The 12,876-nt window shown below is 38.7% G+C and overlaps 1 protein-coding gene across 3 annotated transcripts; it reads left to right on the top strand.

Annotated features, from left to right (window-relative positions):
* The first annotated feature begins 116 nt into the window (after positions 1-116).
* Positions 117-12,327, top strand: THG1L (tRNA-histidine guanylyltransferase 1 like). 3 transcript variants are annotated; one of them, XM_063292134.1, is made up of 6 exons: positions 117-490; positions 4,092-4,268; positions 6,601-6,770; positions 7,514-7,602; positions 9,026-9,133; positions 11,984-12,327. In XM_063292134.1, exons 1-6 carry the CDS (start codon positions 117-119, stop codon positions 12,143-12,145), a joined length of 1,080 nt encoding a protein of 359 aa, XP_063148204.1. In that variant the 3' UTR covers positions 12,146-12,327. The 3 variants fall into 3 exon arrangements, with proteins under 3 accessions (XP_063148204.1, XP_063148205.1, XP_063148206.1); XM_063292135.1 differs by having other exon boundaries at positions 298-396; XM_063292136.1 differs by lacking the exon at positions 117-490 and having other exon boundaries at positions 4,097-4,268; positions 6,696-6,770.
* Positions 12,328-12,876: the final 549 nt, after the last annotated feature.

Raw genomic sequence — 12,876 nt, 5'->3', positions numbered from 1 at the left:
CGAGTTTGGACCTCGCACCCGTTTGCCACTGAGCGAAAGGTGGTTTACGACTTTTTTTTTAAAATGTGTATCTCCTCACCCCACTGAGCAAGCAGAACAGTCTACGAACATGGGGGATGAGGGGGCTCGCTATCGGAGGAAGTGGTTCTCAGCCTCGGATCCTTCTGCATTTACTCGGACAGCTCTACGTAGACCTGGAAGAGGCAGCGGCCGATAGTGACTCCGACCGATCTTGCGGTATCATAGAGAGCGGCGTTAGAGTTCGCCTCTTCCGGTGTCGCCCAGCGCTCCTTCCGGTAATGTTGCCGCAGCCTCGGCTTGGTAGCGCTCTCACTGCCATCGTTTTGCGTCTTCGCGCAAGGTTTCGTTGCTACTCCCGAGCCGCCATGGCGAAGAGTAAGTTCGAATACGTCCGGGCCTTCGAAGCGGAGGATAAGTGTTTACCCAACTGCTGGATCGTGGTCCGGTTGGACGGACGCTGTTTCCACCGGTAAAGACACACACTAACCATTAGCGGCAGCGTGTGGATTAACAGGCTTGGTCGCCTAGCGACCGGCCAACCAATAGGAATGAGGATCTGCGCCAATACTTTGCTCCAGCCTCGGCCGCGCCACTTCAAAGTGGAATCTGTTTCGCGCTGGGCGCTTGGCTTTGCTGACTTCACTTTAGGATACCGTTTCCCAGCCGTTGGCAGCTACCAGATACTGGACTTCAGTTTCCAGAATTCATCAGTTCATACGGGCATTGCTGGGGATACTAGGAATTGAAGTTCACACATCTGGAAGTTGCCAAGTTTAGAAAACACTGCAAATTTAGGACACCGCGTGGGTGTGCGTGCGTGTGTTTAATAGCATAACTGACCTTTGGTATCAGGAGGGTTATTGTGGGGGATGGTAGCATGAATCAAATCCTCATCAAAATATCCTTTAAATTATATTTGTCACTTTTTTTGGAAGAATTCCTTCCCTATAGTTCGTTCTTCGTTCAGGTCAAAACACCAGATACCATTATCCAGGGTTCAAAAACTTACTAGCATCCAAGGTGAAAGCATTGAATCCGGTCAACCCCTTGCAAGGGGTGCAAAGCTATTTTATAGGTGTAAACAGCTAGTCTGTGCATGTCTACTTCTAGAATTTTCAAGTTTTACTTTCCTAACAAGGCCTAATTTCTCTCTTTCTAATTGGTATATCTTATCTCTGTTGCTATGAGCATATTGTCCTTGCTTTCTTTTCTTACCTGTGTTGACACTTGCTTCTGTGTAATGGCAAAGCACTAACTTCCCTTCTAAAATGGCATTGGTTTAGTTTTTTAATGATTACTTTTTAACACTTCGTAAATGACAATTCAGATTATGTAAAATCAGATGTATCGCTGCTTACTGTATTTTCATATTTATATTATATTCTGCCATAATTTGGAGACTACCAGCAGTTTATAAAAAAGAAAACAATATATTGCAGTTATAGAGATGGCATGCATTCATCATGCCTCAAATGTTCTCTAGAAAAGCTGTTTTTATAAGCTCCCAGGTCATTAAATTGGATGTTGATTTGACCATGAGGAGGTGTGCCCATAATGTAGGGGCTACAACTGAAAAACATTGTCTGCAAGTATCTGCCCTTTTAACTTCTTAATAATGGTGGAGAGAGGGAGAGAGAGAGACTCTATCCATATTATAACTTGGCAGATAACCCTTCTGAGAAAAGTAAGCTACTCTGACTTACTTGGGCTCAGCTTCAGTTTGTTTTGTCCCATCCAGTCCTAAAAGCCTCCAGACACTGGGTCAAGATTTCCATGGTATCTCTGCCTGGGCCTGGAATGGAGATGTAAAACCGTATCAGCATATTGATGGTATATCACCATGATCTATCTCTGTGTTTTTATGTAGATGTTGAGCAGCAGTGGGGAGAGCATTGAAACATGATGCATCCCATAAATCAGCATGTATTGGGTTGATCTCTCCTCCACCACTTCTGACTAGAACCACCTACTCAGGAAGAAGCAGAACCACACAGTGCCTGCAACTTCCAACTCTCACAGAACAATAATTTCTGCTGAGAGGTCTAGTTAAGACTTTATTTGGTATATTCTGCCCAGCCAGATCATTATGAAGGTCATCCATCAGAGCAATTAATGCCATTTCTGTTCAATTGCCAGGTCTGAATCTAAACCAGCCTTTTGAAACCTTTCGATCCTGGAGGAACCCTTGAAATATTTTTCAGGCCTCAGGGAACCCCTGCACATTCAGGCTCAAACATAGGCCACAAGTTACAAAATTATATTCATTTCATGTGTAGGCCTGTATACATGCATTAACAGTATTCTTAAACTAAAAATAAAGAATGAAACTTACCTCTTTAATGTGAAGTTGCCTGAATTTGAAATAATTTTTTAAATAAATCATGATCTCCCAGGGAATCCTTAGTGACCTCTTGTGGAACCCTAGGCTTCCATGGAATCCTGGTTGAGAAACCTTGATCTAGACTGAAAAAGGAAAAATCCACTTCCTCTAAGGTCCTCTGTAACGGACTCCTGATCTTTTCAACAACTTTTCCCAAAAGGTGTAGGGTTTGTGTAGCAGTTGTCTAAAACAGCCTGATCCAGGGAAAGCTTCGGGGGGCGGCATACAACTTGGGTAGCCAGCATCACTCTCTCCGTCCAAGATACTTTGACTTCTGACACCAGCTTGTCACATACTCTAGCCACTTGAAGGAGCCAGCAGCAGCATGGATCCAGCCCACGGGCGTCAGAGATCATGTTAGAAAGCACCCTGCTCACTTCATTGGAATTCATAGGCTGAAAGAAATCCTAGATACCACCACAAAATTCTTCTCAGGAAAACTTTTCCCCTGAAGACAATGGTGAATGTAAGCAACGTAATCACATTGTTTCTTTCACCAATTTTATCTTGCTGTGGGCTCAAACGAGTTTGTATTCCTGTTCCTGCTTGGTCAGATCTGCTTCACCGGTGCTCCAGGTTTCACTTCTGTCACATCATCTCTGAGATGTCCCTGGTAAATCAAGGAGCCTCCCCATGATTTACCACCAGAGAGAGGCCACTCGGAAGCAGTCATGTCAAGCATTCAGATCACATCCTAATTCAGGAGTCTACCTTTTTTTCAGCAGAACTGCCTGCCAGTTTGCTAGGAAACCGACGTGCCTTCTGGATCTATTAGGCACCTGGGGTGAGCCATCTTAACAGATGTATTCAGCTGGTAGGAATTACAAGGCAATAGTGCATGTTATTTGGATCAGAGTGGGTGATCTGTGCATTGCAAAAAATCAGTGTAATATTCTCTTTATCAAGATTGCACACTAACTGCTCTGCCTCAGATGAGCATATTTACCTCAGTGAGCGTAGGTCTATCTATGTTTAGACGGCCGGATATTATCTGGGTTAAGCCCATGGTTGCTGTGGAAGCCATGAACTCTAAAGCCTTCCTTGAACCTGACTCCAAGGAATGGATGTCTTCCAGCACTAAAAATCAAGGGACTTCCAAAACTAGCACAGTGACAAGGCCTGGAATACAGAAGGGATCTTGCTGAGAGAGAGTGATGAGTCAAAAGCCATCAAATGAGCTTCCCCAGTTGAGTGCAGATTTGAATTTGGGTCTCTTTGGTCCTTTTGCAGCAATTTCCTAGCTCTGCTGCTTCTGCCTGGTATTGTGCCTTGTTCCAAAATGCTGCCATAGGACCAGAGAGACCCAGATTGTTTGCAAGGATAGAAAGATACAGAGAACTACAGTGAATTACGTCGGTGTAATAAGTATAAATGTGTGGTGTGCACATGCTGAAGGAAGAGTGGAAGGCCAGGAAAGAATTGTTTCTTCTTGTAGAGGGCATTTAATTATTTGTGAGTTATAGTTTGCAGCCTTCATACTGTCTTATGTGAAATAGGCTATTTCCTAGTACATGAAAAATTACCTTCTACCTTTATATTTAATGCAGAAATTAAATAAATAAGAAATAATAAATAAATTAAATGCAGCATGCATTTATGGTTAAGTCCTTCAAAAAAAAAGTATCTGTAACACAGGAGAATCATTTAAATGGATGTGACAAATCAGTGTTATATGTTTTTCCTTTTGAAGCTTTGTTGAGCAACATGATTTTAAGAAACCTAATGATGATCGTGCTCTTAATTTGATGAACAAGTGTGCACAGACAGTGATGCAAGAGCTGGAGAATATTGTCACTGCCTATGGACAAAGTGATGAATACAGCTTTGTTTTCAAAAAGAAAACCAAGTTGTTTAAGAGAAGGGCAAGGTAATTACTTTTAACGTTTTTCTCCCTCTCCCAATACACATTAATACACCCTTTCTAAAATAAGCTTTAATAGTACAATTTGATTACTTTTTATTTTATGCAAGTAGTTTTTGCATGTATCTCCACTCTTAGAAATGGCAATACTGGCTATCTGAATAACTCCAATTTGAGAAAAATTGCTCTAACTCTAAAAAATGTTGATACACTGGGATGAGAGTTTCATGGGTTCCCAAACCAAGGCTGAGGAAAATTCAGAGGCAATGTATGTTAAATTCATACAGTTCTAGAAGCCTATGAAGACTTGGAAAGAGTTGTGTTTTGGCAATATATGTTAGCATTTGTTTTTTTTTTTTGTAGTGATTCCTTTTAGTTTTATGTATGATGCAGAAAATGAATGTTACAAAAGCTGTGGGGAGGGGAGAACAGGCATTCAGCTCACAGGATAGGAAAGGTAATAGCAAGTATGTATGTATGTATGTATGTATGTATAATTTATTTATTCATTCTTCAAATTTCTATCACTGCCCAACTCTCCCAAAAGGGGACTCTTATATAAAAATTTACACATATACATATTGTACATTTCCATCATGCTGTTCCCTTTGAAGATAAGCAACATTATGCATAGCACATAACAAGATTAAAATATAATAATTCAAATAAATGAAAGGCACGCAATAAGAAAATTAAACATAGCTAAAATTGAATTTCACCAGCACCATTCAGCATACATCTCTATACATTTCTGTCCATGCAAACCATCGTTCCTTCCATCATGTGCATTCATTGCTTCATACATTGTCTTTTGTTCTTTAAACTTCACATCTCACTCTTTATGGATCTCCTCAACTCCATTCATGACTTTCTTGATCACCCCCTTCCTCTTGATCCATTCATTCTTCCTTCATATGTCTGTTTTGCAGTTTGATCCTCATTGATTCCCTCTGTATGACTCAGTACACTTGTTTCATATTAGTCACTCATTTTTGTATTCTCCATATTCATCAGCACCCAAGCATTCTTGATTCTATCGTCCTTTGTTTTACTACAAATATCTTACTCCAACTTAATGTTTCTCCTGACATATTTAGTCTCACTTTCATGTGATAAAGGGATAGAATACACTCTTACGTACAGCCATTTTCACTTCTTTCTACAAATTTTCATTTCTCACAACACAGCATATATTACTTTATTTATTTATAATTCAAATTTTGCTACCGCCCATCTCCCCCAAAAGGGGGACTCTACTTATTACTTTTCTACTAGAATTCCACATCTTAAAATTTCTCCATTTCCCCATCTTTAGTAAATGTCCTATTAGTACAAAAAGTTATCTATTTGCTTTAGTTTTTCAACATTTATGTATAACTTGTGAAGTGGTATAACTTGCATACAAATGCATGTATGCATGTGTGCGTATACTGTATGTGTAGTGAGGGAGGGACACATACACAAACACACACAGGCATATTATATATGAGACATCTTTGCATGTATATACTAGTGTACTGATGGGTAAGTGGCCATTAAATGCTGTTGGAGTAAGTCAAAGACTGGCAAGATACTTTAACCTTCATTCCCATATTTCAGTCTTCGAAGTGGTCTAACTATATGAAACCTTCCAAAAAGAGGTGATAGACTCACAATATGCCTGTTTATTACATATTCTTGCTTCTCATAAGCTGCAGAATTGTTAACGTTAGTACTTCAGTTGCACAGAGATTGTACAATATTGGATTACAGTTCATTTAGCACATGAAGGCTTTGTAGCAATGCGAGTTGCTGTGTGTATTCCAGTCTGTAAGTGAATCCTTGTGGTATACCAAACATTATTTTTGAAGCACTTTATTTGACAACAGATTATTCAATTCATTTATAGTAAAAATATAGTAAGATATTAAATCAGTTTAATAGGATAGAATAAAAACACATTGTAAAAGATGCTTTCTACACAATGCATAAATAAGAGTTGGATTTTACTATTACGAGAGGTTAATTGTAATAGAATCATAGATACTGACAGTCAATCTTGCCTAACATAAAATAGATACATGACAAAATTAATCATGTTGGATCTGGACTTTATACTTAGCGTATACATTGGAATAACTGGAACTAGACATTACTCTTTTTCTAAGGAAATCTTACTTGCTTCAGAATTATGCTCTCAACATTTTGGATTCATAAACTATGAGAATAAGTTATACTTTGGAAAAATTCTGAAGATTGTGAACAAGGGACATGTTCTTGTTCTTATATAGGCTAGTTAACTGTTGTGGTGATACTAAAAAGTTATATTTTGTTTCCCCTTTTTTTTTATGTTCACAAGTAAATTAATGACTCTCGTGGTCTCCCAGTTTGCATCCAGCTATGTTTTCTATTGGAAGGATTATTTTAAGGACCAGCCTCTGTTGTATCCACCAGGATTTGATGGACGTGTGGTATTGTTTCCTAGTGACCAGAATCTAAAAGATTACCTCAGTTGGCGACAAGCTGATTGTAAGTATCACAGGAGTGAGGTGGCGGTTGTAGTGTGGTAATTTTTAAGAATAGACATTTAATCTGATTTTCTACTTCAAAAAACTTTAAAAGTATCTGACTATTGATTTGAGCTATCATCATGACTACAGAGATGAAAAGTAGAGACGGGTCTCTTCCTCACAGTAGTCAAGTATTATCTCAAACTTGTATTCTTACTTAGAAATAAGTAAAGAGAGCAGGAATGTGGAATATTCCACATTGGGTAGGCAATCACTCTCTACATAGCTCAAATTCTCTGTAACAAAAATGCAGCTGCACTATAATCAATTACTCCATAAAATATGATTCAGATTCTGCCTTATTCAAGTCAACAAGCACAAAGGTATTAATATTGCTGGACATTCAAGATTATCAGTGATGTCTTTAGTTTCCTGTGTCTAGCAATTGATGAGATCCTCCCCCCGAAATATCTGGTTATTGGATTCTTACTAGATGGATTGCCTAATTTATAAATCGAAGAAAGTAAAAGAAAAGAAAGAAGAACAAACCTCTGTACGACGTAGGAATTTATTATAAGAATACATTGTAGGAAATTCTGATGTTGTTGTATTAGGTTACATAATAACAGTAACAATAGTTGTAGTAATAATTATAATACCACTTCTAAAACCAATCTTATAGTAGATATTGCTGTGGAAATAAAATTTAATACACTTCCCATTCTTCTGTAATGATTATTATTTCACTTGGTATTTCTGTAGGTCACATCAATAACCTCTACAATACAGTATATTGGACTCTTGTGCAGAAAAGTGGCCTGACATCTGTAGAAGCCCAAGAGAGACTTCAGGTTTGAAACATTATTCCAAACATCTCAGCCTGAAGAGCACATTCTCCATAGCTTGTGTTAGTTCCAGCAGCATATATAGCATTCAGAGTATTTGTCATACTGGGACAGATGTATTTGTGCATTTGTGTTGTATTCCAAACTTTATTTTACATTTGCTGTTTTTGCTAGAATGCTTGTGTACATGGGTTGGATTTAGTTTCTGGCAGTAAGGTTAAGCCTACAGAGAATTGGCTGTTATTTAGAAAAGATGAAAGTATAGCAACTGATCAACATCAGATGCAACAGGAAGAAAAAAAGAAAAAGGAAAAAAGTCTAATAAGTCTACTCTAGCTAATGCTAGTTGGCAGGACTTAAAGAATAGTAATTTTTTGCCAGGGAATCATCTACCTTAGGATTTCTTCTCCAGAATTATGAACTTTGAATTCAGTTAATTAGAGTTACAGGAGAACTATGATGATACAAAGTTTAATTCCTCTAGAAAAATAATGTTTGTAAGCTGTGATTGGATTCATTTTCTTTGGCTTTTTAAAATTTTAAGACTTGAATCATATTTGGAGAAATGTCATATCTGACAGCACTAATTAAATTTTCATTTTTCAGCATTACCTCCTAGCATTCAGGAAGCTTTGATTACTGATCAATTTTAGTTTCCTACGGTTCATTTCCCATGTGTAGAGGTTAGTGGAATGTAACCTAGACTGAACACTTGAAAGGGATCAATCATCCATGTGCTCTAGATAATCTGCATCCATGTGCTCTAGATAATCTTGTTAAGGACAGCTACGATACTGCACAGAACCCTCAAACTCCCAGGCCACTGGTAGAGGATCCGAGGTTGAGGAAGACACATAGCACCCATAGGCGTGAGAAGGGGATTATTTTACAAACACCCCCCCCCCGTGAGTTTAGTCCACAGAATAAACTGATACACTGAAATTGCTGGTTTTTGCAAGTTTTTGTTATGGAATAAAAATAACAATTTTCCAAATTCTAAATCAGCCTTCTCCAATCTGGTGCCCTCTTGATGTGCTAGATCTCCGTATTGTATGAATATGTATGTGGTCAGAGAATAGTTATAGTATCAGTGCATTTGAAGGCAACAAAATTGGGAGAAAGCTGTATTACATTATTTCACCAACCATTTGCCTGCTAATACATATTGATGGCATGTTAGCGACCTGTTGACGAATGTGGTTTTAAGCGCTACCATTGAGCAGCTATATAGAACAGTCTGTGAAACTGGTGATCAAGAGATGATTTTCTTTCTGGGGAGAGAGTGTGTTTAGAAGTGTGGTAGGTTCCTTTCTGTTCTTAGATACATGCTCAACCCTTAAATGAAGAGCAGTATCCATTTATTACACTTGAAATTATCTATGTTCTTCTGTATCCATATGAAATGTATTTTTTCCTTTTTTTCCTTCAGGGAACTCTTGCAAGTGACAAGAATGAAATTTTATTTTCAGAATTCAACATTAACTACAACAATGAACCTTTGATATATAGGAAAGGAACTATTTTAGTATGGCAGAAGGTAAAACATACTCTCATTTGTCTTTAAAATGGCAGCAAGCATATTTTAAATAAGCAATTATACAAAATATTTTAAGACAATATAGTGGTTTTTACAAAGTCCATCTGTGCTGAGTTACCAGAGACATCTGTCTTGTCAGTTGATCATGCTTTTCCATGATGAAGTTACTGCAGGAATTATTCCTGTCACCAGACGACCAGAAGCGACATAGTGGTGATTCCGATTTGAAACTTAGCTAAATGCTGGATCTCTGTGTATTAACTATCCCTGCTCCCAAAGGTGGAAAAGTTTGGGCTTATGAAGTCTCTATGCAGATTGTCTGTCTGTACATGAAATCAAATCATGATTTATCTCTATTGCTGGGTCTTTTCAAAAATTGGTGTAAAGCAGAATATTAAGTTTGATCTACCCAGAATATTAGGCATTACATATCACTGAATACCATTTTAGTGTTCAGTGAAATAAAGTTCAAAAAAAGAGGCAGGCTTTAGCAATGTAGTAGTACATTTACACTGGAGTACGCACTGTTATGCTGTTCATGTTTTGTGACATTGTACTGATGTGTGGTGTGCTTTCAATACTATTCCCAAAGGTGATTCATTTCTTCATTATTATATCTCCTTTCAACACCAAGTATTTTTTTGATAATATGCCACCTTATTTCAGCTTTGAAGGACTCTGTTCCTTCCTTAGCTCACCTTCTTTGGTCATGAAAGAGAGAATTCCATTATTTACTTTCATTTTCCTATGTATTACCAGTGAAAAGATCAAACAAAACTTATTTGGTTGTTTACAGATGTTTTTATTTGTACTTGTACCTTTTGTGTAAATTTATATATTTCTTTTAGTGTCAGCTACCATCATTTACATATTTATCTATTTAGCTCTTTACCCCAAGCCTTTGGAAAGGGAGAATGAGACCCCTCACTTCATAGTGCTTGCCATCTTTTATCTTTATTTTTTTATCTTTTATATTATTGTAATTGCTTTGTTTGATTGTTGTGAGCCACCTAGAGTTGTTGAGAGTCGGACAGCATACAAGTATTATTATTATTATTAATAATAGCCTAGTGTATACATAACACTAGGCAGGATTTAGATCAGTCTTTGGGCTATTTTGAAGGAATTCCCATTCCTGCCCATTAATTACACTGGACAGAAAGATTTTTAAGTACAAGGGGATAGGGAGAGTTCCAAGTACCTCTCTGTCTTCATTCAACTTTTATTTGTCATAGCATTCAATATGATTCAGGAAAATGACATCTACAATTCCAATCACAGGTAGTCCTCGGCTTACATCCATTTGTTCAGTGACTGTTCAAAGTTATGACAGCACTGAAAAAATTGACATATGACCGGTCCCCCAAGTTCTGGCCATTGTGGTCCAGGTGCTCAGTTGTCTGGCTCACGATTACATCACAGGGAGCACAGTCATGTGATGGCCATTTGTAACCTTCCCTGCCAGCTTCCCACAAGCAAAGTCAATAGGGAAGCCAGCAGGGAAGGTCACAAGTTGCTCCAGTGAGTTGCTCTCACCTACAGCAGCCCCCTGCCTACACACAGCCTCCAGCAGCCCTCCCAGGCCCACCCCTGACTCACGTGCAGCCTGCGCTGGACCTTCCAGGCTGCCCCTGGCCTCTCTCAAGTTGCACAGCTTGTGCTGGCCCTCTTAGCCCTCCACCCCCTTGCTCCCTCAACTCACATGCAGCCTGTGCTGGGCCTCCCAGGTCCTCCCCCAGCCTCCCCCAAACCCCTGTGCTCCTTACCTGGGACTCTGCCTCCCCCTTAACGACCTGCGCATCTTGGGGTTACGACAGCAACCGGGACTGCCAGGATTGCCATCCCTAAGCAATGCAGTCGCGTGACCTTGTGCTTTACAACCACATTGCTTAGGGACAGCAATCCCAGTCCAAATTGCCATTGTAACCTGAGGACTACCAGTACTATCAGCTCTAGCTTATCTGGCCTCTGATGAAAGATGATGGGAACTACAATTAAGAAACATCTTACAGGACAGTGATTCCCCAGCCCTGCATAAGGAGCCTCCAACATCTAAATACTATGTTGAAGTGTGTAGGTTTGTCTTGCTGATCTGATTACATGTACAAGTCTGTAAACTATTTCCCCCTCCAGGTATTATTTAAAAACACACTGACTGGATTCACATATACTAAGTCAATATTTTAAATCATGGTTTGTGGAACAAACTATAGCAGCCTGTTTATATATAGTACTAAGCCATGGTGTAGCTTCTTGCATCCCCCAAGCCAAAAGCAAGCAAACTATTTTATGGCTTCATTAACAACCAGGGAACATTTTTTTGGCCACAAGACTCTTTTTTTTCTGCCCTGTTTACTGCGATCGGGCTATAAGGTGATAACATAATGACACACAGCATCCTTGGCATTCAGGATGTGATTCTTTTACTTTCCTAGGGATTAACTCTTTAGAACATGCTAAGGTTTTCTGAAAATTTAACTCATTTTTATTTCCTTCTGCCCCTATTGAAAATTGTGCTGTTGATGATTTGATGCCAGATTTGGACAGCATGGTCTTGGGGAGGGATTCCTTGAAGACTGCAAAACAGGTTCAGGGGAGGATGCTGCCTATAGCTTAGCATTATGCATCAGTCAAGCCACTGCAAGTGAGAGGCACATTGAAAAAACCATTCTCTTCTGGCTGAGGTAGAATGAGGTTGCTTTGAAGATGAACCCTGCCATTTTACAGTGCTACTTTAATACATTAAAGTGATACTTCACTTTAATACATTACACATTGCAACTCTAAGAAAAGTAAATTCTGAATAGGCTTCAAGAAGTTCAATTACTAATCTGTTATTTGTATTTCTAGGTAAATGAAATCATTAGGAAAAAAATTAAAACACCAGGGGAAACAGAAGAGAAGGAAATCGAAGTAACCCAGATAAGAAATACACCAGTTCCTTTGTATTGTGATATTATTGGAGATCAATTTTGGAAACAGTATCCTGAAATCCTGTTTGATGACAGCTGACTTTTTCTATTTGGATTTTAATATGAACTATTGTGTATAGTTTATTTTACAAGGACTGCATCATGGTGGAAAAAGGATAAATGTATCCCTGTACTTTGTAATAGCCATTTTATTAGAGTGTAGGAAAAATGGATGAAAAAGCCAGGTATTGTTCATAAATAAATACTTTTCTATTAAAATTACGAGGGGGTTGATAATAATTTTAACAAACTTTACACTGGAAAAGGAATGCCTTTAATTTTGTCTCTGGCCCTCAAAAGGACTCTACTGCTGTAGGTCTCATGAGATGCTAAGTTGCCCATTTAAAACTCCAAAAACATTTAAACTACTCCTTCAAATTAAATTCTATCATCAGGGAGCCAAGTTACAAATTATCCTAGTTGCTAATGTCTCTGGATTATATGAGTGATAAACAAAATACCCTGGCAAGTAGCAGAAAGTAATTAGGAAGTTTTCTCTCAAGTGTAAATTAGTTCCGGCCTTTTTGAAAGCTATGGAAACATAATTTCCCTCTGTAATCGAACGTTTATTATTTGGGCTCTCTCCTTGCTGCTTTTCGGATTATTAGACAAGGTCTCAGGTGGCCAGCCGAGAGCAATAACGTTATTGTATAAAGGGGATAGCGCAGCAGGGTGTGTTTGTAGGTCATGCTCTCATTTTGCTGCTGCCTGGGAAACTATCCAGTTCCTGCTGTTGAGAATTGTGGCAACCAACTTACTGCGTCTTGTACT

This window comes from Candoia aspera, chromosome 2, assembly GCF_035149785.1.
Source record: "Candoia aspera isolate rCanAsp1 chromosome 2, rCanAsp1.hap2, whole genome shotgun sequence".
Classification (NCBI taxonomy): Eukaryota; Metazoa; Chordata; class Lepidosauria; order Squamata; family Boidae; genus Candoia; species Candoia aspera.
The sequence above is the reverse complement of the archived record's forward strand: the minus strand, read 5'-3'. Positions and strand labels throughout refer to the sequence as shown.